The sequence below is a fragment of the Ylistrum balloti genome, unplaced genomic scaffold, assembly GCF_031769215.1.
Source record: "Ylistrum balloti isolate Yb309-2 unplaced genomic scaffold, AGI_CSIRO_Ybal_v1 Utg371552, whole genome shotgun sequence".
In the NCBI taxonomy this organism is placed as follows: Eukaryota; Metazoa; Mollusca; class Bivalvia; order Pectinida; family Pectinidae; genus Ylistrum; species Ylistrum balloti.
Genome location: NW_026782798.1, coordinates 541,541 through 568,337, shown reverse-complemented (window position 1 = coordinate 568,337; position 26,797 = coordinate 541,541). Strand labels below are relative to the sequence as shown.

Genomic DNA, 26,797 nt, shown 5'->3' with positions numbered 1-26,797 from the left:
TTACAGTATTCTTTGGAGGTGATACACTGTAAGAGTCAATGTCCCTATTACAGTATTCTTTGGAGGGGATACACTGTAGGAGAGTCAGTGTCCTTATTACAATATTCTTTGGAAGTGATACACTGTAGGAGAGTCAATGTCCCTATTACAGTATTCTTTGGAGGTGATACACTGTAGGAGAGTCAATGTCCCTATTACAATATTCTTTGGAGGTGATACACTGTAGGAGAGTCAATGTCCCTATTACAGTATTCTTTGGAGGTGATACACTATAGGTGATCGGCGTACGTAGTGTACGAGATGGTACGGAATGTAGCCGGATTGACTACAGTACATATTTACCATCTGGAGTATATTTTGTTGGTTTAGGATATGTTTACCACCTCGTCACACTATTTTCAACCTTAGTGTACATAGGATTATAGTGCAGCCGATTATAGTGACCGTGTAGTCATCGAAACGTCACACTCATATCTTCTACTGGTTGTGTTATAAGAACTTCTATTCTGTCTAACAAAATGACATGTATCAACAATTGTTTTTTGATAACAAATTTAGATATTTTTTTGATAATTCATTTCAAAAGTATATTTTACATACTAAGAAAATGCTATGACCTCAACTCCTCTTGTTAATGGCTAGAGAAAGTATCACCAGTCATATTTGAGGAATATTGACCGACTTGCTGTCATTTTTCTGATAAGTAAATCCTTCAACAAACTTAACATGCAGGTAATAATATTATCCCTAGTTTTTATATTGTAAATATCACTTTACTGATGAGTCTTTGTGACAAAGAAATCTGATCGGTAAAATAAATGACAGTATTTGAGCGCAATATCCTACACGACCCAAATACCTTTATCATAGACGATAACCCAATACTTTTCCCAATATTATCTATTTACTTGTTACATGGTACACAACCAACCGAAAACAGGGGGAGGGGGTGTTTATTGGTTTTGGATATTAATCTATTGACCTGTGGGCCTGCAAAGACGCTAGGGACTAATACACAGACAGGGAGACGTTTACATATAATGTGATCAGACTAACTATTTAGGACGAAAGGAGACTGTTCATGGGAATTATAAAAGGCCACATTCACCAATTACCAATATTTGAAAATGAAGTTTCTTAAGAGATTCGTCATAATGCTGATATTTCCTGTGATGATAGCCACAACAGTGTACGGGGTATGTTATTTAAAAGTATAATATTTATAGCGATGGAATCTGTTGATCTTCTCGTTATTCATTTTCTAATAAATTAGTTTATATTATAAAATTGTCATGTTCATTATTGCTAGGTAATAAGTTCAATATGTCCGTTATAGTAGAAAAAAACACAGGAATTACAATTGTAAAAGAATATCACATTTCATACTTTATTCAAGTTGAAAATAAAAACAAAAACAAAACAAAAAACAAAAAACAGAAAACAAAACTAAACATTAAATAAATACAAACACTCGCACACAAAACAAGATGTCTGTTTATTTGAATATATGATGAAAACTTCGTTTTCATATTAAGATTGAATTCATTTTGTCAATCTATTGATTATTTTGTCAGGATGGAGATGTTTCGTAAATAGATGATGACTATCGAGTGGTTTTTAGTTTCCTATTTGTTGGATACTTCATTTATTTAATTTCCCTCACTGTAGTTCAGAAATTTATATAAAACGGTAACACAAATAATGTCTTTTTAAATTCCAAACAGAATACATGCCGTTCGGAACCGAAATGTTCATGTGACTTTGCCAGTGAAAATGACATTAGTACAACGACGACAGAGATGTTAGCCGGAGCTGTGGGAGCGATGAGTCCTCTTCTAGCTGCAGGGGCTGGTTTAGGGATTTACAAATGCATACAGAGCTGCATGAGCTCTTCTAAACAGGGATTTGAGCGGGCACCCTCTGACCTGACCGATGACTCCTACCAGGACACTAAACAGAAGAAATTCTCACGTGGTAGGCGTAACAGTACAACCCCGCTGAGAACCGAGACTAGTGATTTGAACCTCAGTCGGAGAGGTTCGAACGCTACGACGCTATCTGTCACAGATTATGACGATTGGGAGGACGATTCAGAAAGAGGTATGTCACCAATTTCCTTCTCAGAAGTGTCTGCCAGAATAACACCTGCAGCGAAAAATGACAACATCAACGCCTGGTTGGGCTAGAAACAAATATGGCAGATTTCCCGTGATACGGACGCTAAAACAGCGGAAAAGAAGAGGAGTATATATAATATTGATAATAGAATACCTACATATTCTTCAGAATAAAAATTGATCAGAAATGCTATGAAAATGAACAGAGAAAGTTGTTTTATTCCATATATAAATCACACTTATTCGGATGAATGCTTTGTCCATTCTAACAAATTGATGATGGATGATTTCTGTCATAATGTGTTAAGTAATAAAATATAAATGATGAAGCCAATCTACATGTATTTGAAAATAATAATTTGTTATCCATCGATCACACCCAGAAAATTAAAAAAAAAGCTATTTTTATAAGATTGCAAGATGTAAAAAGAAACAAATAACATAATTTTGTATGGTACATTAAGATAATGTTCTTGTTGACATACCGTTTGTAAGAATTCATGAATAAAAATATAAACAAAACATTAGTGAATACTAACAAAGTTTGTTATTTATGTATCGCAAACTTGATTCACACATTTAAAACTTGTTGAAAACATGCTAAAGATGAAACGTGTGAGAGAAGTTTCCGTGGGTGATTTTTTGTATGTCCCGTTTTGATTCATTCAAATAGCGACGCGATCCAGTATTTAAATATGTATTAACGGTTCTCTTGAAATAATTGATGCTGCGAATCATGACATTTTCCGATCAGTGCACCTTCCCATCCCGTTCTTCTTGCGATTAATTCTGAAGAATTTGGATATTGTTTAGTCGCCTGATGAATATTAACACATATTAACACTGACAAGTCTTGGAAGGACGTAACAGCTATATGATAAAGTTTGATTCATTACCTACGCTCTATTGAATCTAACTTTGAAGTTATAATTAAGGTGGTATTCACTTGTTTCTTCTGTAGAAAGTTCCTCCGACAATTAACCTAGGTCTACAACATTTATATCTAAATACTGAGATTTGACTTCAGAAATAGGTTGTTCTTTTTACTGTTACAAACCAAAGGTCCGTTTAACTGAAAAATTCTTTGTCTCTTTCCATACATAAACAAATAAAAAAGAATCCCTTGTAGACCCTATTTATATCTAAAAGATTGTTTCCATCTTATACCGACCCCCTTGATAATTTTGGAACCCCGGTTACTTTTATCAGATCTGATTATGATGAGTGGTAATGAATTTCTAAATATTTTACAGATTACATGCTATCAAAAATGACATGTACATACATATAATTCTAAAAAGATCATACTTTCCGATATTTAAAAAAATATCTTATATATTTTCATATTCCAAATATAATACGGCTTGATGTGATTCTTATATCTCAAAATGACAGTGTGAAAACAAATGTCTAGATCAGTTACTACACTGATCTAGTAGCAGTGGATCAAAACTTATCATCGGCATCTACAGCTGGAGACAAAAACAAAACAAATATACCTGAGTTATATAGGGAAGTAAATATCGATTGGTACAAAATCGTTCGTTGTTTTAAAAACAATAGAGAACGGACAGTAAATTTATTCATTATTAAAATTGCTGTCTATTAGGTGTTTGAAAATTGATGTCTTCCTGTTCAATAGTTAGATAACGTTGCTATCGTTTTGATCATCAATACTTAATGTACGTAGCTGGAGCATCCAGCATATCCCACATGGGAAAAACCTAACTCAAGCCCAATAAAATAAACACAATGTTACACAGCACAGATCATTACGATAGTTGAACGGCATCCCATTTCCTTTTGAACACTAAATTCCTATTTACTTTATGTGAACGACTTACAAATCAGCTGGGACATTTTGTTCCTATGGTTAAGATGCTTTTTCACTAGGATTAGAGACAGGGGAGCAATTCTCACCAGGAGAGTATATTTCCACCAGTAATCCTGTATCGATTCTTCACATAATAATCGCACATGACGTCAGAGTTGGACGTTTCGTTATTTTAAAGGTCAACATGAACATAAATACATTTGAAAAAATGATAAGGACATACGCTTTTGAACATACATATATTTTTTTGTTCAATTTTGTTAATCTTTATTTTTTAATTAATATTTTTTTGCACAGCAATGTAAAAGTATAAAGTTAACGATTAACGTGTTATATGTGCTATAAAATACCGACATGTCAACAAAATCTAAATTCAAGACAATTTCGATAAAACGAAAACAAAGATGCGAACAAAAAAAAAAGATTTATACGGATACAATTAAAAAATAACTAGGATAAGAATACCAGATGTTCAGGAAGGGTAAGCGTCTTCTGCTTCATGTCTAGTATTTATTATTTAAATCTTAGCCAATACAGTAAAGTAATGTCTCGTTCCAATTTGCAAACAAGGTTAATAACTGCGGTACCACGAATGCTAACGATTGTCACTAGTTATGTATTCAAATATGTATGATATAACAACACCAAGCACTCACTGATTTTTCATTTCCTGTAAACCCTCGTTTCAAAAATTCAAATAAAATGTTTACATGCTCTTTTTAGTAAATGATAAGTTCATGCCAATATGCAATATTGTAATATGCTGTAATTATATCTATCGCCTAGTTCTTTCGGTATTTCTATCCCTTAATTCGTCTTCAAACGTGTTATTCCATCAAAATTTGTAAGTATTTAACTTAGATTTGGAAGGATTCCAATAAAAAAATCCTAACATAAACATGTATTTAATGGGTAAACACGCGATCAGATATTCATATAACCAATAAACTAAGAATACCTTAGTTATCATTGAAACAGGGTATATTTCCACTCACCACCAATTCGGAATCATTGGTTTTGGCTACACGCCAACACTAAAGCTCTAACGATTTACACTGCCTTAGGTATGTTCTTGATCTCTTTCAGTTCGCCATTATATTTTCCCATGTGGATGTGGTCCTTGGAATCATGATCAAGGTGTTCATTCGGATCGTGTTTATTACCTGTATAGGTCATGTGATTGTTTCAGCAGCTGGGGTAATTATTATTCATAAAATCATAAAGGTTCAATTACGTAATCTAGAGTTATATTGTTTCGTATTATTCTTTATATATATATATATTTCTTCTTGTTTCTTTATATAACTTAATATATGACCTCAAAAGTGCTGCATTAATTACTGTTTTGAAACTGTATATTGTGTTATATTTGACTGTCATGAAATGCTATGGTATCTATGATATAGCATTATTATTACCACTTCTTTGTTGTCACAACTTTTTCTAGAAATCTCATATGTCTTTCATACCAAATCCCATTTTATTGTTGTTTCCCTCCCTATCCATGCAACTATCATAGAAACGCTGACATTGTTAATTAATTATGTTGATTATATCAATTCAGTTTCATTTCTCCCTTCAGCATTACAAACGCTATTTCATAATTGATCCTGATAACAATTGCAAAAACAGAAAGTAAATGAGAAATGTAGCTTTCCTTAAAACTTTGCATTTGCATAAACATTTATGTTAAAATCAGCAACACAACAGATAGAATGGAAGATAGTTTGACCGACTCAATCGCAAGTTTAGCAAAATACGCGAGTAATTGATTCTTATAAACTTCTGCATAAAATAATGTGCATCTTTCCGCTTGTCTTTGCAGACATGTAACGCAGCACCGAAATGTGTTTGCGAGTTTCCGGATGGTAAAACACTTCCTATTGAACCTAACACGGCAGGAAATGAGGCTTTAGCGGGAACAGTCGGGGCGCTCAGTTCTCTTATCGCTACAGGAAGTGGATTTGGGATATGGTATATTTGTAAAAAGCGAAGTCAAGCGGCAAAATTAGGGAGGTCTTCGTTGAGTCATTCTGATCAGTCTTATGATCCCAATAATCCTCCACCATATTCGGAGTTGCCTAGGAAACGGCCTGAATCAGTTTCCACTTTGAGTCAGGAGTTCCCTCGCCAGGAATCAGTAAGAAATACGAATGTCTACAGAATCGGAAGTCGTATGTCGTCTGCTCATTATCAAGGGGCGAGGAGTGACTGGATGTAAACTGAATGAAAAGTAAATCATACAATCAAAGCAGTGTAAAGTGATGGACCATATAATATACAGTATAAAATCAGTCAGGTCTTGTTTACATGGTAAAAGAAATTAAGTCACCTCAGCCGTAACTATATACTGAATCCATCATCAACAACTGAACTTAACAACAAAATCTGACTTTCAGGAAACATCCATTCCGTTACGGCGTAGTGGGTAACACAAAGTCAATATGTGTTTTGATAAATTTATAGGAATACATCCAGCTCTAGACTTTAGATCAACAAATGTAACTCGATTGTTTCATTTACGAAAAAAATGAGTGGGGATATATCGTATTCAAATTTATGTTAACTTTACTTTAACTTAAAGCTTAATTTCTTTGTTTGGTTTCATTTTTAAATATTTCGAAAGCATTATTCAAGTGTTCCAAATAGTAGATATGTGAACATTTGTTGTTTTTTTTCTTGATTTCTCTGTCCCCATAGTTGTCTCATTACATATTGACCCTTAACAATAATTTTGTTTACATCTTGATCAATATAGACAAATGTTTCTGAAAGTTCAGTCAAGTGAAGAACAGAGATGATAGAAATGTGGTGCGTTTTCTCATCTTATAATCTTTATTTTATAAATAAAGTACTTATTTATGACACAATTTTAGCATATCAGGTTGTAGATCTTGTTTCTCTAATATGAGATAGGTAAAAAAATGTTTGTTACGTCGGTTTATGTGGTACAGAAAAAACAACAAACAAAATTCATGGAGTAATGAAAACTATCGAAATATCAGAGAAACAAGATTATATGATCTTAAATGTGAAATATTGTAAAAATCTAGACGCAAGCTACTATTGGAAATTGCTCAAGTTAAATAATATTTTCTTACATTTACATAATATCTATATATATATATATAAAGCAAAAATGCCAAGCAAAAATGAGCTTATTTGAAAAAATGTATGCTTCTAATTCCTTCACTTTCTGTTGCAGTATTACATCTGTAGTTACACATTAAAATGTACTTCTCCATATGGTACCATATATATATATGCTTCCTTTCCATGACAGAATTGTTTTTTTGTATTTGTACAAAGTTTTCACAAAAAATACCAAATTTTCTGTCCTGCTTATGAAATCTATAGCCAGTTTCATGTTTATTTATTTCTTCTGATTGTAAATTGCACTTCTTTGTCATATTAAAATTATTCACCTTCATGAACATGTCGTTTGTGTCGTAATGAAATCTATTAACAACAAAATAGAGAAAAAGGCACAATTTAGCAATTATATTTCGAGGAACCAATTTCAACTTTTTTATGACATAGATTTTCTTTTCTGGAGATCAACCGAACAATGGACAAACACATTTCTCTTACATAATGACGTAGGACGTAATGCTTTCCACATTCGTTGGTCATTTATGACGTCAGTAAATATGTTAATTTATTTTCCAGTTCAGGATTCATATTTAAAATTTGATGGCTTACTCTTCGTTAGGTGAAAAGTGAACTAGCAAATATCTTCTCAGGAAAAAATCAATATTCCATTTGATCACTGTATAGTTGTTAAATTTCGTGGGCTAATATTTGGTGGTTGTCCCAATTTCAGTTAGTTTAGTTAATCAATAATATAGTATACATGTAAATATATACAGCCATATGACATAGACTTTCTTGTTCTAATTTATGTTAAATTATCACTAGGTATTTAATTCTAAACTATAATCACGAATAAAGCGAAAATAAAACCCACTACAAATATTACCAACTATACAGTCGTTATGGACTTGGCTAGTTCTCATAAAGTTGATCACATACAGAAATAAACAAAACACATCAATCGAGTTTTATACCGTTTCATAAATTACGAGGCACATTTTCATTCTGATATGGAATTACTTGATTAAGAAATGAGAAAACTGTAAGATAAAATATATCGATTTAATTTTCGTCTCAAATTAAATCCAAAAAGACCTGAAGTTACGGTCCAAACTTCTTTGTAATACCTAAATTGTAAACATTCTTAGATTTCTAGGTCTTTTAATTTTATTAGTTATAATTTCTTTTTGTTCCTTTTCAATTTTTTTGACAATCGAAAGGACATTTTTGCTTAGTTATGAAATAATATGAATAACTAAACGTTAGGTTAACATGAAGTATTTATATTTGGAAGGAGTTTTGTTTCAGTATAGATTAGGACATTGCACCGTTGTTTTGATTACAAGGTAAGTTGAACTTTACACAGGAATAAACCAAGTAGATAATGATAATCCTACATAGAGTTGATGCTGATAAGATTTGTCTATGTAATTGAAATCAATAATGAATTCCTGTTGATATGACCAATTTGTTAGTTGTAGAACATTTTAAGTTCTTTATTCTATTCTATTCGTGACATTCGCTGTTTTCGTCGTATCTCCAGCCAAATCACTATAATTTTGGATGTTTTTAAAAATGTAATGAACTTGAACGTTACATAAATATCACCTGTAGTATACTTGTGATGTTGCGCGTGGGCAGATTTATACTGATATAGTTTTATCAACTTATTCTAGTAACAGCCTACTTGTCTTTATAGCAGCTGAATGATATAATTATATTATAGATGGTTCCCTTTTGAAAGACGTGATTATTTAATTATCTTCTTTCTGTTTAAGATTCTTTCAGTGTCTTCAAAGTTTTAGAATAATTCCTGTAGTAAACCAATTTGTAATGCAGTCTTAGATTTCTTTTTTTTCTCTGTAATAATTGAAATATTACAGGAATCAGACACACCTTTCAGCACCATGCAATTACCCAAACGTTTAAAGTACATGAAAATAATTCATTAATACAATATCGACGAAATATCAATATAGATTATGAAATCAATATGATCAAATATTGACTGTAACTTATATCTAGCCACGTACCTTTAAATGTTGATTTCTGAACTTTTCGACAAAATTGTTTTACACATTTAGTATACTAGACTTTGCGTGAGGTACTCAGGTAATTAATCATGAAGAAGATCAAAGAATTACCTTATCACAACTGTCATGTAGGGTTCCAATTTTGTTATTGATCAGCAGGTACAGACCATAAGGTGACATTCGCTAGATAAATAAGGGGTTAGTGAACACCTAGAAGCTAACTTACTCTACTGGAATTCATATATTGACAAATGTTTAATGCGTTGCCGTCATCAAAGTAATTGCCTTCACTCACAGCGATGTGTGATTTCATAATGTTTAAAATAGTCAAAACATTGAGAGTGATGATTAAAATTATCAAAATACGTTGAAGAGAAAACAAAAACTTATAGAATGTACATGTTTTTTTTTATTTAATCTGCTTTAGAAAGTGTAACGTAGAAAATCAGAGATATTATGTTCTATGAATTCAACTCTGTCCGTCCTCTGGAATTAACTTAATCTTAAGTCATGAATACGAATATAGTGAACATTCTAAACATTCTAAAGTGTAAGGTGTGGGGAAACATCTTATTACTACAATCAGAATATTCACAGTCACTTTAAGATCAATCAAATACTAGATTTTCGATTTTTCCTCAAAAAAGCTTTTTACTCGAACCTTAAATCCTACATGGTATTTCAAGTGTAGTTAACGATAAAGTGTTATTCAAAAGATATTTAAATGATTAATTAAATAAACAACAAGCATCAACGCTCAAAGTTTGTCGTTTGTGACACAACTTACTGAAAACGATTAAACAACTTGATAACATTTGAAAATGGATACCGAATAAAAGTGCTAAATAAACCACGAAAATGTTATCCACTTTAATCATTTTTTTTAATTTCCACAGAGATATCCGTTCCATGCATAAATTCAATTCGCATTTGATGATATCACCTGTAATCACAATTAAATTTAAAATATACATTAATTTCATTTAAATGTATATTGAAGGTCATATAGAGGTGAACATATTCTGTAAACGATAGTAGTGATAAAACTTTAACGCGTAAAAAAGATCAGACTACTTTAGGTAATCATTAGCCCCAGAGGAACGAAAATGTGCATAAAACGCATTTAATAATTGTGATTGTCAAATCTTAGTACGGCATATCTAAGATTAATGAGGTTTACACTATTGTACTTGTACAAACATAGATATGTACATTCTAAACAACATATATCTCGGAATGCAAAAAAACAATAACAAAAATCGAAAAAAACTACACTGTCCGTGTGTTCTTGGAACAAAACACGCAACAGAGTTTATATTACACACCACCAGTACAGATTTGTACAAACGGTTTGTACTTCGTAACAAAAATATCGTCAACGACACGTAAATTCGAGCTTCGAAAAGATTTTTGATTCAATCCAGTATACAAAAATGTCATGAAATTATATTTCAAGGAACGCAGGTCGGTAATGACCAGCTTTATAGCAACGGGACTATATAACAAAGTAATTGTTCAGAAAAAACACACATGGAAGAAATGTTTCTGGGGAGTATTGTTTTTGGGTATTACCGGACATACCTTTGACGCATTATCAAAAGTCGAGTATTTCATTTTTTTCACTTGTTAGAAATTATGGGTTGCTCATCTTAATTACTTACATGTGCTCGGTTGTGAAATAAATTCTTGATGAAAGTGTTCAACAAAAGGATAGGATATTGACCTAGAATGCAAGACGACACACAAACGGCAATATTTAAACAGGAGTGCCTTCCCCTGAAACACCACACAATTTAAACTCGGTTACACAACTCAGCTATTTGTACTGAACATATCACTAGTAAAATGTTTTAAGAAAACTATTTCTTATTGATATTTACTATATGACTGGGTCTTTACGTATCTTTGGGAAAACTGGGATGTTCACATTGTAGACACAATTTTGGTTGGATTTATGATGATCAAACGACATTATGGTAAGTAACACAAAATACAATAATACTGCCTCTAAAGTTGTGTTTTGGATTTCTTTTAGGTATCAAACTTCCTAAAACCAATATAAAACTTTTGTAATTGAAGAATTTCTTTCCGTTCCGGATAATGATTTCTCTAAGAAAATGGTAAATCTCACGAAATGCATGTTCTTTTTTTAATATTTATAATGAAGTTACAAGCATTCCTAATTGTGGAAGTCACTTATCTTCAAAACTAAAATAAACCATTCCATAAAGAAGTCGGAATATATAACATTTAGCATTCAAAGTAGATGACCTTGCCGTCCAGTGTACGATATACTAAAATATTGAAGTAATTAATATGATCCAAACATCAGGAGCTGCTGTGGTATATCAGCACATGAACGCCTAAATAATTCAATTATGTAGGGCTAAGTAGTAACGGTATAACAATGTGTTAATTGTAGACGAGCCAACGTTTCATGCAATGTTTAGGTTTAAGCTGTATTTAGTTTAAACAGAATTAATTTGTTTAATGACATTATTAATCATTTATCAAATAAGGGTGATCGCGTATAACAACTGAACACTAAATATAACAAATATTTGTTCACATTACCATATCATACTTAAAAGAATAGGCATTTTCTATTTTTGATTTTGACATGAATTTCGATAAAATTTTGATTATGCTCATTTGCCTTCTAAGTTTCAGAATTTAGGCACTTGGTATCACTGACAAGTTCTAAAAGAAATAACAGCAGTATTTTTCATTATTTCAAATTGATGTATCTAATTCTAAATTAGTATTGAAAGGTGTCATCATTGCACGTATAAAACTACGCTAAAAATGACGTTAAGTACACCCCACCAGCGATATTATAACAACTCACAAATTTACAACATGACTAGATTTTCTGATGAAATAACCTCTAGTAATTACTTCTTTGATTTTTTTTCTGTATATACCCTGCTATCCGATCATAAAGCACCAACAATTCCACAGAATTATGTTCACATAGTGAACCTCTACGTTGATATCACTACCATCTAGTAGTATCAAACCAACATTAAAAATGGTAACAAGTTAGTGAATTGTTAATGCTTAACTAATAACTCTTTCGAAGTGAGTGTCCCAACCAATCAGATTGGCGGTAACATCACAACAGATAACCAATGGAACTAACTAAAACATCACAACCATGGAAATGAGCTACAACTCTGTCATATTACACAAAAAGTTAAAAAAAAAAAAAATAGCGCAAGTTTTTATCAACTTTGTTCGTAAGAACTACATGAGGCAAAGTGAATAAATACCAAACAACCAAGGAATTTCACAATACACATACTTATATATAATCGCAGTGAATTTCTTCGTGCTCTATTCACACTCTCTTTCTCACACACTTTGTGATATTTGCTCTTTTGGTTAAACACTCCTATTTGGATTTGGTTTGATATACAAAATGGTGTTGTCATTAGTCGTTGGATTGTCTACGCCTGATTTCAGATGAACAAGAATTCTCCCTGAAATATAAAATAATGAAAATCATAAAACCGATTAAACAGCTATCTTATTATTGGTTGATATTTACGATTTGTCATACATGATAAATGATAGAATCGAAAAAGATACAGATATAGATAATTTTAAATACAGTCGAACTTCGTTATCTCGAGCTCGTATAACTCCAACATCCCGTTTAATTCAAAGCATTTCGTAGATCCCTGCCTAACTTTACAAAAAAAAAAAAAAATAATAATAATAATAATAAGAACCCACTTAAATCGAATTCTCCATTATCACGAAGTTTTCCAGTTGTCCTGCCGCGCTCAAGATAACGAGTTTCGACTGTTTTCAGAAAAATGTTTAACCAAACTTTGAGCTAAGTTGAGTGATAAAATGAAATGTATGGAATTGTATATTTGACTGTATGTATGTTATCAAACAAAACTTAGCTTCTACATATACAGTGGTAAAACATGAACTGTGATTAAATATGGCTAAACTAGTAACTAAGCATACCACGTTTTAATTCATTTGAATATTTGAATAGTGGCATGGTTAAAACATTCACATGTACTTGTTCTTTTTTTAAAAATAATCTAATATTGAAATAACTGTGTCTAGGATTTGATATCTACATTAAATACTTTTGGTCCCTGGTGTCACTGACGAGTCCTGTTTAGCTACTCTGCATCTACCTACAAAGTACTTTTCACCATTTTCTTTATTTGCTATCCGCTAGTATCAGTGAATTAATCGCAACAAGTGATTTATACAATGACGCTTCTACACCTTTTGCCAAAATACAAAGAGTACAAATTTACCTGTCCATGTGAGCTGTTTAGACATAACAAACCCCTGACAATCTGGATCGTCGTCACATATGTTCTCCGCCTCCTTCTGGTCAAAAATAGACACTGTACACCCACTTCCAGAAAGTGAAACCCGACATCTGTAGTCATACTTGCCCGGAAGATCCATTTTGGAATAGATGTGGTATCCTTTTGAGAAATCAATTACAAAATACAGTTTACAGCTGACACAATCATCGATGACTCACTCATATAACCTTGAGAGGTTTTAAACTTCAACAGCAATTTCAATGAATAGATGATAAATCGATCGTTTCCCATTTAATATCATATACGTGTATATCTCATGGGACTTCAATAATTGTACTATATATTGTATTTTACAGGTAAAAAATGCAGCGGTCCTTCAACGTATAACCAAATTCAAGTAACAAAATACAAGAGACAGTGGCATGTCTTTTTACAATGTCGTACAACAATAACGTTACGCTTGACACTACATTTGAAGAATGTCTACGATCAAGCGTCATTTCAAATTAGCCATTATCAGCAGTATCATACCGTTCTGTTAATTGTAAATAATCGCTATCAAAACTGTTATTTTAATTGTCGGAAACCAACAAAACACAACAAAGATCAAAGACTTAGTTAAAGCCTTACTTATTTAACTTCACTTACTTTAAATGTTACTTCATTTGTTATATTGTAATAAACAGACAAGACAGTCAGCAAATGCTCAGTATATTGTTGAATCCATCAAACAGAACTAATTATCTTTGATATGTTGAAAAACATAATTTATTTGAATTAGATCGTTCAACTAGAAGCAATAGTAAGCAATGGCAGTAAATACTTCAAAAAATCAAATCAAATTCATTACTTGTTTGATAGTCGCTGGAACTTGTCCGGTTAAGGTAAGCCCCTGTCTTGTATGATTGAACTATTCTATTCATCATAGCCATCAGCTGACCAGCATTGGCAGTCAAGTTTGCAAATCCGTCAATTGTTTTGTTAATTAATCCGCGGAGAGTAGGAGGAGCCCCATGTGGCAACAAGTATGTTGTAAAATGTCTTGCTCCATTAAAGAGGTTCCTTTTTTCGTTGTAACCTAGACATTTACCATGGATACATGGTAATCTGGGGAATATAAATTAACACGTTCAATTTATATAAAGATTTAATAAAACAAATACAATTTTAACACAGAAATTTCTAGATGTCGGAAACGTTTTATATACACATGGCAGAAATGACACTTAAAATGATACTGGTGGTTTATTACATAGCAAATACCAACATTTCGTTCAGCATTGAGCGAAACAGTAATGATAAAAAATATCTGAAGAGAATGCATAGAAGAAATATGATCTACTTCAATTTTACTACCTCAACAATTAAAACCACTTGCATAGATACTTGCACGTCAGTATATATGAGACACAATATTATAAAGAAATGTATCACTGGCACAAACGACAGATGCAGAGCCCGTCAACTGAGTGACAACAAAACCCACTCAACTACCAACCCTACTCCCCAGCCCCTTCAAACACATTAACCCAAAACGCACTCACTTCTTCGGCAAAAATAATATAAAAACACTTTTTAAGTACTATGGTCTTCGTAGATGTACCTTTTTGTGAAGTTTGCAGAGGAGAAATGTATAGTACAGGTCTCACTATCCGTACAAGATGGATCAGAAAAACCCGCATCATCCACATCGGAAACTTTCAGAACACCATCAACCAGGACAAACTGCTGGCGCCGGAAGTCGTTCATGGCCATACTTCCGTATTGTGTGTTGGACATAAAATGAACGATTTTGGTCAGGTCATAGGATACCTAGGAAAATAATAAAATTTTGGTCAGGTTATAGGATACCTAGGAAAATGATAATAAAAAACACTGTAACGATCATGATAACTAAGTTTGTCACCAGGCCGAGTATCAACTCGTTTTTTACTTTTAAGCTTCTTGCAATATAAACGAAGGAGATTTTTCGGTCATACCGATATGAATGCTAAAACCTAACTGTGTATTAATTACAAGAAAATGGTGGTGTTTTTTTATTGATAACTTTATACTTTCTTCATTTGTTTCATTTTCTATTTCCAATATGGAGAAGTTGCTAACATTTTTATATATGAATATGTAAGTTTACATTCAAGAAATTAAAAAAAAGAAAATGCTGGAGGTAAACGATGACTTTGGTGCGAATCACAAAACACACCTAAAATCGTGTAGTTTCATAATTTGTTTAACTGAGAGAACTTATGAACTCCGTTTTCAAATCCTTGTTTCTTCCGAATTTCATCCTGAAGATAATATGTAATAGAAGCGATACAGTAATTTCAAATGGAAATCTGCTTTTAAAAGTCTATAATCTCACGGTGTCTTTTTAAAAGATTCTTTACAGCTGTGATACGTCTTCCTTCTATCCTTGGAATAGCTAAATAAATTCTAAAGCAAACCTGTCGAATATACTTGCATGGCATTTTATAATTAATAGCACGTATGCCTTTTGTAAACACTGCTGGGAGATTTATAGAAAATTACTAATATTTAGACGTTTTGCATTTATCTCTGACAATCTGGGCCCTGTCTTCAGTCTAAACATATTGTTGATGAGGCATTACCTCTGTCCCGTTATCTTAACTTAGACTAACAGCCCCCCGGCCCACTCCTCCGAGGCAGACATACCCCGCAGCATCTGTAATCGATCAAGTCCAATAAAGGGGCGCTCCGGGGGGTAACATATTTTAAATATTAAATTTAAAAGTTTTCATAAATGAACGAAAGGTTCGAGTGGTCTTAACTGTAGACTAAGATTTCAGTTTCTTTTTTTTAAATATTTTCTAAGGGATGAGGAAATGTGAAGGAAATCTCTCATTAATAGATTTCAAAATTGAACAGAAGCTTCCAACCAAATTCTTTTTGATCCCTCATCCATAAGTTTTCACATGATTTATTTAAAATAAAAGTTTTTGTTCGACATGAAAATATAAAGAGTTTATATGGGAAAATTCACGTACAATAGCTAGTAATTACTAAGAAAGAAAAGTTTTTTTTCTGTTAAAGTTGATAAAGACAGCAGATGTATTTTCTCTCATCTAGACATGAATTATGGCACCTCAGGTCAACTTTTGTTTCATTAAAATCCAAGTACATCCCGAAATAGAGCGATCAGTCGACAAGGGCAGAGAAAAGAATCCTAGCTATGTGTCGGACGGAGATTTTTAAACATATATCTTCATTAGGAAATCATTGCTGAGAAATTGCGCATGTCGCAACATCTTCAGCAGATGGCGATAATTTGATCAAAATACATCATACCTATCTACTTACTCAAGTATTTATCATTTTTTCTTCCTTATCAACTTAAAAATATATCCAGATATATACTATTTGATAAGGCGTATCAAACAATATGCACACGCCCGCATTCGAAAATATTTTGTATGCAGTGCGTAATTCAAGTTGAACGTGTGAACATGGTTTATTTTCATTAGTTTTGACATGTAGTACATCATGCCCGATAAGGTCCGAGTTTACTAAATAGCACCTTCGTCGAAGTGCCATTCGGTGGTCGTCGTTGCAACATCTTAACCATTAGCTCTACATTTTGTCTAGATTTATGACGTAAATCCACGATAATGTTCGCCTGACTGCCAGTCGTTTATTCTCCGTGTACAGTGTTTCCTTGGCGTATCTGGTTCTGGGACTTGGTATCGTATCACTACCCTTATAATTTATGAGATATGTGCACTTTGAATGCACGGCAGGATGTACAAAGCAGATTTCTAGAATATTTATTTGTTTTTTGTACTGAAATCTATCGTAGGTTTTGTAAAATGGTTTAAAATTCTGCTAAAGTTACGTTTTATCGGATCTAGTTTCTATCTATGATCCATATTGCTTCTAATAAATTAGAAGAAAAATATTGATCATGACGTACATATTCACGAATAAATTAAACGTTCAAAAAACCTTAAGGAGTGGGGTGGTGGAGGGGAGATAGAGAAACTAAAACGTTACAGAGAGAAATACACCAAAATTCGCGCAGAAACCGTAAACATTTCCGGTGCCACATAGGGAACCGTCATAACCATCAAGCAGTAGTTATTTTTTGTTAAAGAAAACCCTATTCCATGATTTTTCATAAGTATACAACAACAACAACGGGTGTTCATCCATCATGGAGATTTTGACTAAACAAATTCATCACAAAAGCTTAAAACTGTACCTAATAATTATGTATACATGTACCATTTGAGAAATGTGCATGATGTCTTCGGTCATACATCTAAACCAAGAACATAGGATACTGATTTTGATGCATTTGTTTTGGGAATATAACTCATATTATTGAAATAGATATAAACCATTTTCCTCTAGACTAACAATGCTTTAAACTGCTGACCTGAGTAGCTATATGACCTGTTGCTTACGAGAATTGAAAATATCTAGATGATTTATGTCCCTTTATCATAAAGCAGCACATCAACATCTTTATTGTTTCCTTTAAACTAACAAGCGTAAATTTTTAATCATGATAGCGATAACCTAGTAGTCACCGTGTATGCTGGGAACATTGAACTCCGAAAAAATTCTTCCTTGTGTTTTGTCAAATCGATGGTGAACATACATCTACACCATTAATTAATATTAACAACTTTCAAATAAAATACATTCCTCAATATTTTGATTTTAAAAAAACCCAAATCAATAAGCATTGGTGTTAATCTTGAAAAAAAAATGCGATTCTCTACTAATTAAGGAATACGTGATCTTATCTTAATCTTCGTTATCCAGTTGGAATGGACACATATTGTAAGTTATCTCTTCTCATGTGATTGTACTACCGGGCACGGCATTACCAACAAGCAACGAAAAAAAATCGTATACCGAAGAAGGCCATTGTGACCCACATCTTGTTCAATTCTATGAGCCAAATATTAGATTAAAAATTCTTTGAAAATCGTGAAAGGAACAAAATATCCAGATGAATCTACAGGTGAGATATTTGATAGACATATAACACGTGTTACTGTAGATATAAATATAAACAAAATCACCTTACATAAATAAAGAAATATCCAGGCTTCTTCTCGGTTCTGTTTATTGTGATCATTGTGTGGTGACATAATCACAAATTGATATTATGATTCACATTACTCCTTGACCATCTATCTACACTGTACTACACAGGGACTTGGTACAAATTTCGACCCACACACATATAAAAATTAACCGTGAGTGGGAAGTCGTGCCCAGTCCCTGTGATCTACCATTCAGAAAACACAGGTATGCATTCTTAAAAGAGTATTGTCTAAACAGAAATTGAGAAACATTTTAAAAGTATAGAGGCTAACTATCAATTAATTTTTTTCCATAAAATGATGAAGTTAAGTATATCGAATATGAACCAATGATTGGTAACATTAACTGTACATTGATTTAACTCTAATCCATACCCACCCTGAGACGATCCTCCCAAGACATCTGCAATAGTTTGATGAGGTTGACTGTCTCCCCAAGCTCCGTAATCATGGCAACACCCTGGACATTGTTGTTTTGGTTTGGCACACAGAATCCCAGTACCTTTTGATTAACATTATGTAAAAAGTAATAATAATCATAAAAACACACACGCAATATATTCAGCGGTTAAAATGGTGAAAAGAAAATAAATTAACCGTATATTACACATATAATGTACAAAAATATATGTGTTTTATACGACGACATGTACATTAAAAGGTTTAATACATATACTTATCACAATATCTGGAATAGAATATACCGATTAAATCTGAAAAGATCAAAACTTCTTGTCCTGTATCATCTGACATTGTACAAAAGGGATTAGAAACTGTAAGTTATACCAGTAAATATTTATAATTTAGAACGAGGACAAACGTACACTGATAAGTATATATTGTGTTGCCAATGGCATAATGGTTATTGATACAAAAGAGACAAAACATCTCCCGATATACAATTCCTATCTTTTTTAAAAGTCGTTTTTACAGAAAGTAGTTGTTGTTCATAGAACTATGTTTCTGACCGAACAGGTAAACTTGCAAAGTGCTTATGAATGTTTAACAGTATGCTCAATATATACATGTATTTATCTATTAAACTGAACTGATATTAATCTCGAGGTCTCAATCACATGACTTAAGATAAACGATACAATTTATTTACATCAGGGCACTATAAATTGAAATACTTCGGAAATGACATGTGATTAGATTTTTTTTTTTTATTAAATTTGATATTTATGTTTCCTGTACCAATGCGGTCATTACAAAAGATGTAGTCTGTCGCTTTGTATCTTATGTATGAGACCATGACACTGTTGTTGTGTACAACACTCGGAACAAATAAGATACTTGTGTTTATCATATAGAGTGCTACTACAAAGATTACATCGTTCGGAACCTACCTTAATGACGTTATCGTGTGTAAGTGCCTGTAGCACTAATATTTCCTTGACTATCTTCTGTGCTGCCTTGTTATAACAGTAAGACGCTGTAAACCCACGGCTTACACATGTCGATACGTCTTGGCCTCTTACATCCACGGTCTTAATAGCTATTGATTTGCCTTTATATTTCCCACTGTATACCGCCTTGGTCCAGCCAGACGCTAAGTACTTTCTTTCAGTAATATTGACAATTTCATCACACCCTATAAAATCTTTCGATGATGGTGTGTCAAGTTGACTAGTGCCTTCCATTCGCATACCATACAAACCACTTTCTGACGACTTTTCCATCAATTTTCTCAGTCGGCGTTCGAATCCATTGTAATTTTCCAGAAAATTTAATCTCCATGCACTGTCAAGTGACATATCCTCGAAAACAGAATCAGAGTGTCTATCGTGTTTATTGTATTTAATAGTTCCCCCGGGATCCACCATGTTTTCTTCTTCCAATCCGTTGAATTTTCGATGTAGTATCACTACATTAGCGAGCAGTATAAGTCCAATAGAAAATAAACAAATCTGTTTGACATTTCCCAAATGTCGTCTGCTTCGTATTCGACAAGCCATTTTGTAAAGTTTTATCTTTTAAATTAGATGAACTGGTACAAATCAGCACAACATACCATCACACAATTATAAGCAGGAAGGATTCACAACATTCTGTTCTGTCGTGAGCTGTATAATTTTCAGCCCTTACCTGCGAGCAGACGACACAGCGCTTCGTGTGTACATCCATCACACCGCTAGCTGACCCTAGCACAAGCTTTCCTGTAGCTACGCTGTCATTTCCCCTCCTTAGTTTCTGTCGTGACACAAGGTCGAACCTGTTGACAAGCTCAGTGGAGGAGCCCTAAGACCTTTGGCCTAAAGATGGGAAGCAGTCTATCACCAATGGCATGTCATTCCGTAAGCTCTGTAACGACAAAACGAACTTAAACGAGTTCATCTCAAAACACGCAATCTTATCGCTACAACTTATGCCACTCCGTGCGGCGTTAACTCAAGTTTAGTAAATTAGATTGTTTGAAGAAATATCTCTCGTAATCTTAAGAATTTAACAATTCCATTACGTTACTTGCGATAAACAGTAAACCCGAACACGTTCTTGCCATTCGAGGTCATTCATTGATTTACACCCAAGAGGTAAATCTTCGTTTTCGCACAGCAATACTTTACTATAACACCACATGGAACCATATATCTACGTACAATGTAGAATTAGGTACAAAACACATTTAGTGCAGATGGATTCATTATGAACACGATACATTACGTGTAGTCAACAAAAACACAACATACCGAAAAAAATTTAGAAAAGCACAAGACATTGCGTAGAACACAGAACACTAATGCTCATCTTATCCATAGGTGTTTCGGAACGATCCACAAAATCGATACAGATGCGTGTGTTGTCAGTACCTTATAGCTATGTAGTCTGCTTCGAACGATCCCTGTAGGAAAACAATGTGAGATGAAAATTCCAAACAACTTCGGTGACGTGGGGCTTATATTTTAAAGCACACATCAGGTAATTTTCCGAGCTGACAGCACATCGTTACACTGTTTCCTATTAAATGGCTTCAGTTCCAAATAAAGATTTATTCAACTAGCAAACTGATGCATCTCCTGATGAACTTCGCTGATTTATAAGGTTAAAGTTATTACTTTGTTTTAAAGACAAAAACTGCATTGTTAACCAATTACGAAGATATGATATCATACGAATACCATATCATTAAGAGATATCGCCTCAATTCGAACCCAAAGCTGATGCACTTCTTTAAAGCATGTGGTCCCCGTCATGTTTACTATTAAATCCCGGAAGACAAGGAAGTAGGTAATACTATGAGAGATTTAAGATTCTATAGACAAATATGCTTACAGCATTGGTAGACACGGATGAGACATGGTGTAACTATCTATTTTTAGATCAAATTGTTTCATATTTCTGTCATTAATTTTGCTCTAGATATAATTAGCGATGACAGATGTAATTTAGAAATATATAAAGTGTCATCAGAGGACCCTGGATGGAAATTAGCATTTTGAATACATAACATATCATGGTATTGTCATTAGTTATGCAATTATTAATAACACGACAAAATATTATACATGCAAATTATACGTCCATCTTCTACCTGAGTAATTAGGACGGAGTGATTAAAATGTCCGGTATTTATTATCCACCACTTAAAACGTGGATATTTCTTTCGTATATCGCACATGTCTGTTTTGCAAATAACATCGTTTATCATGCATTCATAAATGTGAATTAAACATTTTTTTCAAGTGTACTCACAATATTCCAACATAAGATCATTAACGTTAATTATGACCATTTTATAACCAACAATAACATATCTAAAATAACACAACATCCGTAAATTCTTATTTAGATATTAAATAGTCCAAAATTTAGTGTTTTAAGATTTGTTACATAAATTTCTTTCAAGATACGCATATTCTTTGCGGAAGCATACATCATACATGTATTCATAAGCGAAAATTTTTTGCATGATATCAGTAGTGTTTTAACAAGCGTAAGTGAGATGAAATACTTTAGCACTTGGTGCTCTGTTTAAAAACTATTTAATAGCGTACATGTATGGAGGTTATCGTCGTTACACTTCAAAATGAGAAATAACACAGAGCACAACTTTACACGCGGTTATACTCCAGCACCAATATTTATGTGAAAACATTGATGACTTTGACCATTGGGTTCGATAACTTACTCATTTCCATTGTTGTAAAACAATGACTCAAAATGATCATTAACTTACCACTAAAACACTTATCCAAAATGGTCATTTGCTTACTACTAAATCACTGATACAAAATGATCATTAATTTTCCACTAAAAAACTAATACCAAATGTTCATAGACTTAACACTAAAACACTGATACAAAAGAGATAATTAACTTACCACTAAAACATTAATAGAAAATGGTCATTAGCTTATTACTAAATCACTGATACCAAATATTTGTTGTCTTACCGCTAAATCACTGATACAAAATGATCATTAACTTGCCACTAAATCACTGATATAAAATAGATCCTTAAGTAACCACTAAAACACTGATACAAAAATTATCATAAACTTACCACTAAATCACGGATACAAAATTATCATAACATTACCATTTAAACATTGATACAAAATGATCATTAACTTACCACTAAATCACAGATATAAAATAGATCCTTAAGTAACCACTAAAACACTGATACAAAATGGTCATTAACTTACCACTAAATAACGGATACAAAATGATCATTAACTTACCACTAAATCACCGATACAAAATAGATCCTTAAGTAACCACTAAAACACTGATACAATAGTTATACTAAAACTTCCTTGGACATTCGACCTAGATTGATGTGGAAACTATCATTACATTTAGACACAAGACGTAACACACAAAAAAACCTCTGTTCATGTGTCAAATCCGCCATTGTATCTCATATCTTGATAACGTTAGCTTTACATACAGTTTTTTTTAACAAAACACCCCATGATATTCAGCGGACGTAATTGTATATCACAGTAACATTCGTCAGATTGTGACCTACGGCTCCGAAAATTCCATCTCGCTGACTGTCTTCCTTATGATCATGAGATACGCACAAGATCCGTTCATATTTCCTGTTAACCACTTTACTATCTATGATTACAACACACTGTCTGTGACAAGAAACAGAAATCTGCTGACCGTGTTGATTTCATTAAGTAATAAGTAACGTCATAATTAGATAAATTTGTTATGTCATATATATCTACTGTATCAGAGAAAGATTCAACTTCATATATGACTTGTAACTTGAACCAGATATGCCGTCAAAAAGGATTATCTTCATATAAAGTATGTACAAAATGTGATGGATACAACTGAACGTAACTTAACGTCTCAATGACTGATATGTATATACGCTGATAAATGGAATTAACCATAATGTAGCCCCCATCTCCCCACCCCAACCCCTAACATCATCAAATAGTCCTAGAAGGCAGAAATAGACATTTTCTGTTGAAATCAGGTTTACACTTTAGAATCTTTGAGCCTCTTTTTATTATTCCTGGAATGAATATATCAATACCCGTGATCAGTCTAACACTACATTTGTACATAGACAAAATAAGATATACTTAGAAACAGAAAAACATACGCAAATCGCATGAAATTGATTTCAATATATTCTTTGTTTTCTGAAAGGACAAAATTTCGATGAATATATATATATATAGAGAGAGAGAGAGAGATACATAGATAGATAGATACAGTCAAGTATTTTCGAAATAAACCCATCATGAACACACACACATAAAAAACCATTACAAACCATAGCATAGAAAATCCATACAGAAAAGCACTGTAGCTCCGGCTGAAGAGGGATTATACGCTGTCGTATTACCAAAATTTCGAACCTGGACAATAGGTTCCACGATAAGAACTTAAAAAACCGTGATACAAAGCAAATGAGATTTGTTCTACACCCATATCCTTTTTACAAAGCGTAAGACTCGTGTTGTCAAATTACAACAAAGCCCATCGCCTCACTTAAAGAAAGAAATTAGCGATTTCCCGTGCGACGACAAGGATCCAACTGTGCTTTACAACACTGAAATCAGCCTCTTTACATGGAGACCGACCCGCACAACCCTCATTACTGCCAAGCTTTAGCTACAGAAGTGTCCCCAAGCACAATGGAAAACAAAAATCCAATTGGGAGAGCAAGTGTAAAAATGTCATTTACTTTTTTTGTACCAAGTGTGCTATATTTGTTAAACACTACGGCGAAACTCCTAAGTGTTGTGAATTAGGTGATTCATTTCACTGTGAACTATATGAAAGTAGGTCGGATAGATGCTTTTCCTCGTCATTATCACTGTTTGGTGACTATTATATTTGTAGAGTCAAATTTGACGAAGTAGAGAGACATCGAAGTCAGAGACAATGTGATAAACAGTGTCCATATTTATTTTCAAACCAGTCCATTTTCGGACTCGTTAAATTTTCAATATTTTGTTTAATTTACATATACATGTAATATGGAATATTCTCAAAAAATCGAGCGAAGTTTTGAAGTGAATTGTAGATGTCCGAATGAAAATGATAAATTTGTATAAATATTTCAAAATAAATCGTATACTTTTACATAAAACGTCCACCGCACGGTAACAAGAACATGTGTTAATGGACTGTATAAACATGATCGTATAAAGCACGTTTACTGTGTCAATGTTGGGTAATGAGATGCTCCAGTGAGGTGTTATATAAAACCATGCATCACCAGTGTTTTGACCAGACATTACGGATAACGAAGTGTAAATGACGGGTCCATCTTAACCGGAATCTTAAATTCTTATTAACATAAACTATATTTATTTTGCACTCCACTCGTGATAAGCACCAGACGGCAATGTTTTGTTTGGGATATCAAATTATCGACTGTACGTGTCAACTTTCCCTTACCTACACCTGTCACACTATTTACATATTCATAAGGTAAAAACGGAGGATAATCTAACCGTACGCCGATATATATATATTTTTTCATTTCGTCATAAAGGTGACTTGATTATTATGTGGAATGCTTTTATAAAATCCAAACGAGACAGACGCTTCATATTTGCACAATTGAAAAAGCTTCCGTTATGAAAAATAAAACCTTACGGAGTCGTAATAACTGGGATGGTTAAAATTTGTATAGTTAAACATCACATCGACCAGAATAAATTGACAAATTGTCATACCGAAAGTGCATGTAAATAATTCTAAAGGTTTTACACGTCTGAGGTAATTCTAGTAGACGTTTGTGCTTTATATTCAATCATGATAGAAGTTTTCCTGTTCACTATAGAGCAGGTTAGTAAGATCATCAATAAATTGATCTATTGAAATCGTTAAGACGCGCGAAAATTTGTTTACGACAAATCATTTGAACTGAAAGTAACCTTCTCGTTCACCCAATGGTAATTTTGATAGTGTTTATAGGTGTGTACCTCTACTAGTCTAACTTACCATCCAACTCCATCAGTTAAGTGAGTAATACTGAATGGGAGATACAACATTTAATACACTATAAACAATGTGTTTATGTTTATTTCAACCAAATAAAAACAAATGAAATATCCAACCCCAAATTTCAAGCGGAAAAGAAATCAAATTTATTGTGTAAATGTCACATATCATAACCGATTCAAAGAGTTGTTTCACTTAGACTGACCGTGACAAGACACGCGTATTACACAAGCATTAGTACATTATATAGTGGATGACACATCTCGCCATGAGCTTGCATAAATAGTGTAACACCTTGGAAATGCCTCTGAACACATCTGCAGGGTTTGAAAATGTAATAATATATACCAAGCGGGAAACGATGTCTATTTATTTCTCATGAATATCTAAGCAAATTTTATCTTGGAAAATCTGTCATTTTCATGTTTATCATTTTATCTAGCGGAAATCTCGATAGAATTACATAATACACCATACGCCTGCCTATTAACTTGTGTACAATAGAGTCTGCTATGTTATAAATCAGATATTCATTTTTGTCGGAGAAAAGCATAACATGCTTTAGTCCACTTTTATGTGCATTTTTCTATCGCGTATTCTTCTACATCGATGCATGAAATGTAATTTGCCAGTATTTTTTCAGAAGGACATTTATCAAAAATAAACAGATAGTGTCATGTTGTTATTTACAGCCAAACAACCATAACAAGTGCATACATTAGGATTTTAATTGGCGTTTACTTCACGAAATCAATGAATATGTAAAATTAATAACTAGCCATCGCATACCAGTACAGTTGTTTTATTAGGAGGTTTGATCTTCCGCTATTGAGTATTGAACAAATTAATGAAAAATAAAAAAAAATCAGCATGTTACTGTCTTACGATGGCATTTATTGTCCTGTAAATGACAGAGCTTAAC

General features: G+C 33.0%; 3 protein-coding genes across 3 annotated transcripts; 2 read left to right on the top strand and 1 right to left on the bottom strand.

Annotated features, from left to right (window-relative positions):
- The first annotated feature begins 1,154 nt into the window (after positions 1 to 1,154).
- LOC132562954 (uncharacterized) lies at positions 1,155 to 2,186 on the top strand. The gene is made up of 2 exons (XM_060227732.1): positions 1,155 to 1,196; positions 1,725 to 2,186. Exons 1-2 carry the CDS (start codon positions 1,155 to 1,157, stop codon positions 2,184 to 2,186), a joined length of 504 nt encoding a protein of 167 aa, XP_060083715.1.
- Positions 2,187 to 5,079: 2,893 nt separating this feature from the next.
- Positions 5,080 to 6,172, top strand: LOC132562953 (uncharacterized). The gene is made up of 2 exons (XM_060227731.1): positions 5,080 to 5,148; positions 5,777 to 6,172. The coding sequence occupies exons 1-2, from the start codon at positions 5,080 to 5,082 to the stop codon at positions 6,170 to 6,172; spliced, it is 465 nt and encodes a 154-aa protein (XP_060083714.1).
- A 4,253-nt stretch (positions 6,173 to 10,425) lies between these two features.
- Positions 10,426 to 20,676, bottom strand: LOC132562944 (extracellular tyrosine-protein kinase PKDCC-like). Its single transcript, XM_060227720.1, has 6 exons — positions 19,800 to 20,676; positions 18,830 to 18,952; positions 14,985 to 15,193; positions 14,232 to 14,488; positions 13,364 to 13,540; positions 10,426 to 12,559 (listed from the first exon to the last, which is right to left on the bottom strand). The coding sequence occupies exons 1-6, from the start codon at positions 20,406 to 20,408 to the stop codon at positions 12,462 to 12,464; spliced, it is 1,473 nt and encodes a 490-aa protein (XP_060083703.1). The 5' UTR covers positions 20,409 to 20,676; the 3' UTR covers positions 10,426 to 12,461.
- Positions 20,677 to 26,797: the final 6,121 nt, after the last annotated feature.

What these genes read in the sequence shown, in the direction of transcription:
- LOC132562944 (XM_060227720.1), bottom strand. Translation starts at nt 20,408, where the DNA reads ATGGCTTGTCGAATACGAAGCAGACGACATTTGGGAAATGTCAAACAG. An exon ending in CACACGATAACGTCATTAAG is followed by an intron (nt 18,953 to 19,799) that starts GTAGGTTCCGAA and finishes GTTAATCAAAAG; the next exon opens with GTACTGGGATTCTGTGTGCC. An exon ending in TAAACAGCTCACATGGACAG is followed by an intron (nt 12,560 to 13,363) that starts GTAAATTTGTAC and finishes TTTATATTTCAG; the next exon opens with GGAGAATTCTTGTTCATCTG.
- LOC132562953 (XM_060227731.1), top strand. Translation starts at nt 5,080, where the DNA reads ATGATCAAGGTGTTCATTCGGATCGTGTTTATTACCTGTATAGGTCAT. An exon ending in TGATTGTTTCAGCAGCTGGG is followed by an intron (nt 5,149 to 5,776) that starts GTAATTATTATT and finishes TTGTCTTTGCAG; the next exon opens with ACATGTAACGCAGCACCGAA.
- LOC132562954 (XM_060227732.1), top strand. Translation starts at nt 1,155, where the DNA reads ATGCTGATATTTCCTGTGATGATAGCCACAACAGTGTACGGG. An exon ending in TAGCCACAACAGTGTACGGG is followed by an intron (nt 1,197 to 1,724) that starts GTATGTTATTTA and finishes AATTCCAAACAG; the next exon opens with AATACATGCCGTTCGGAACC.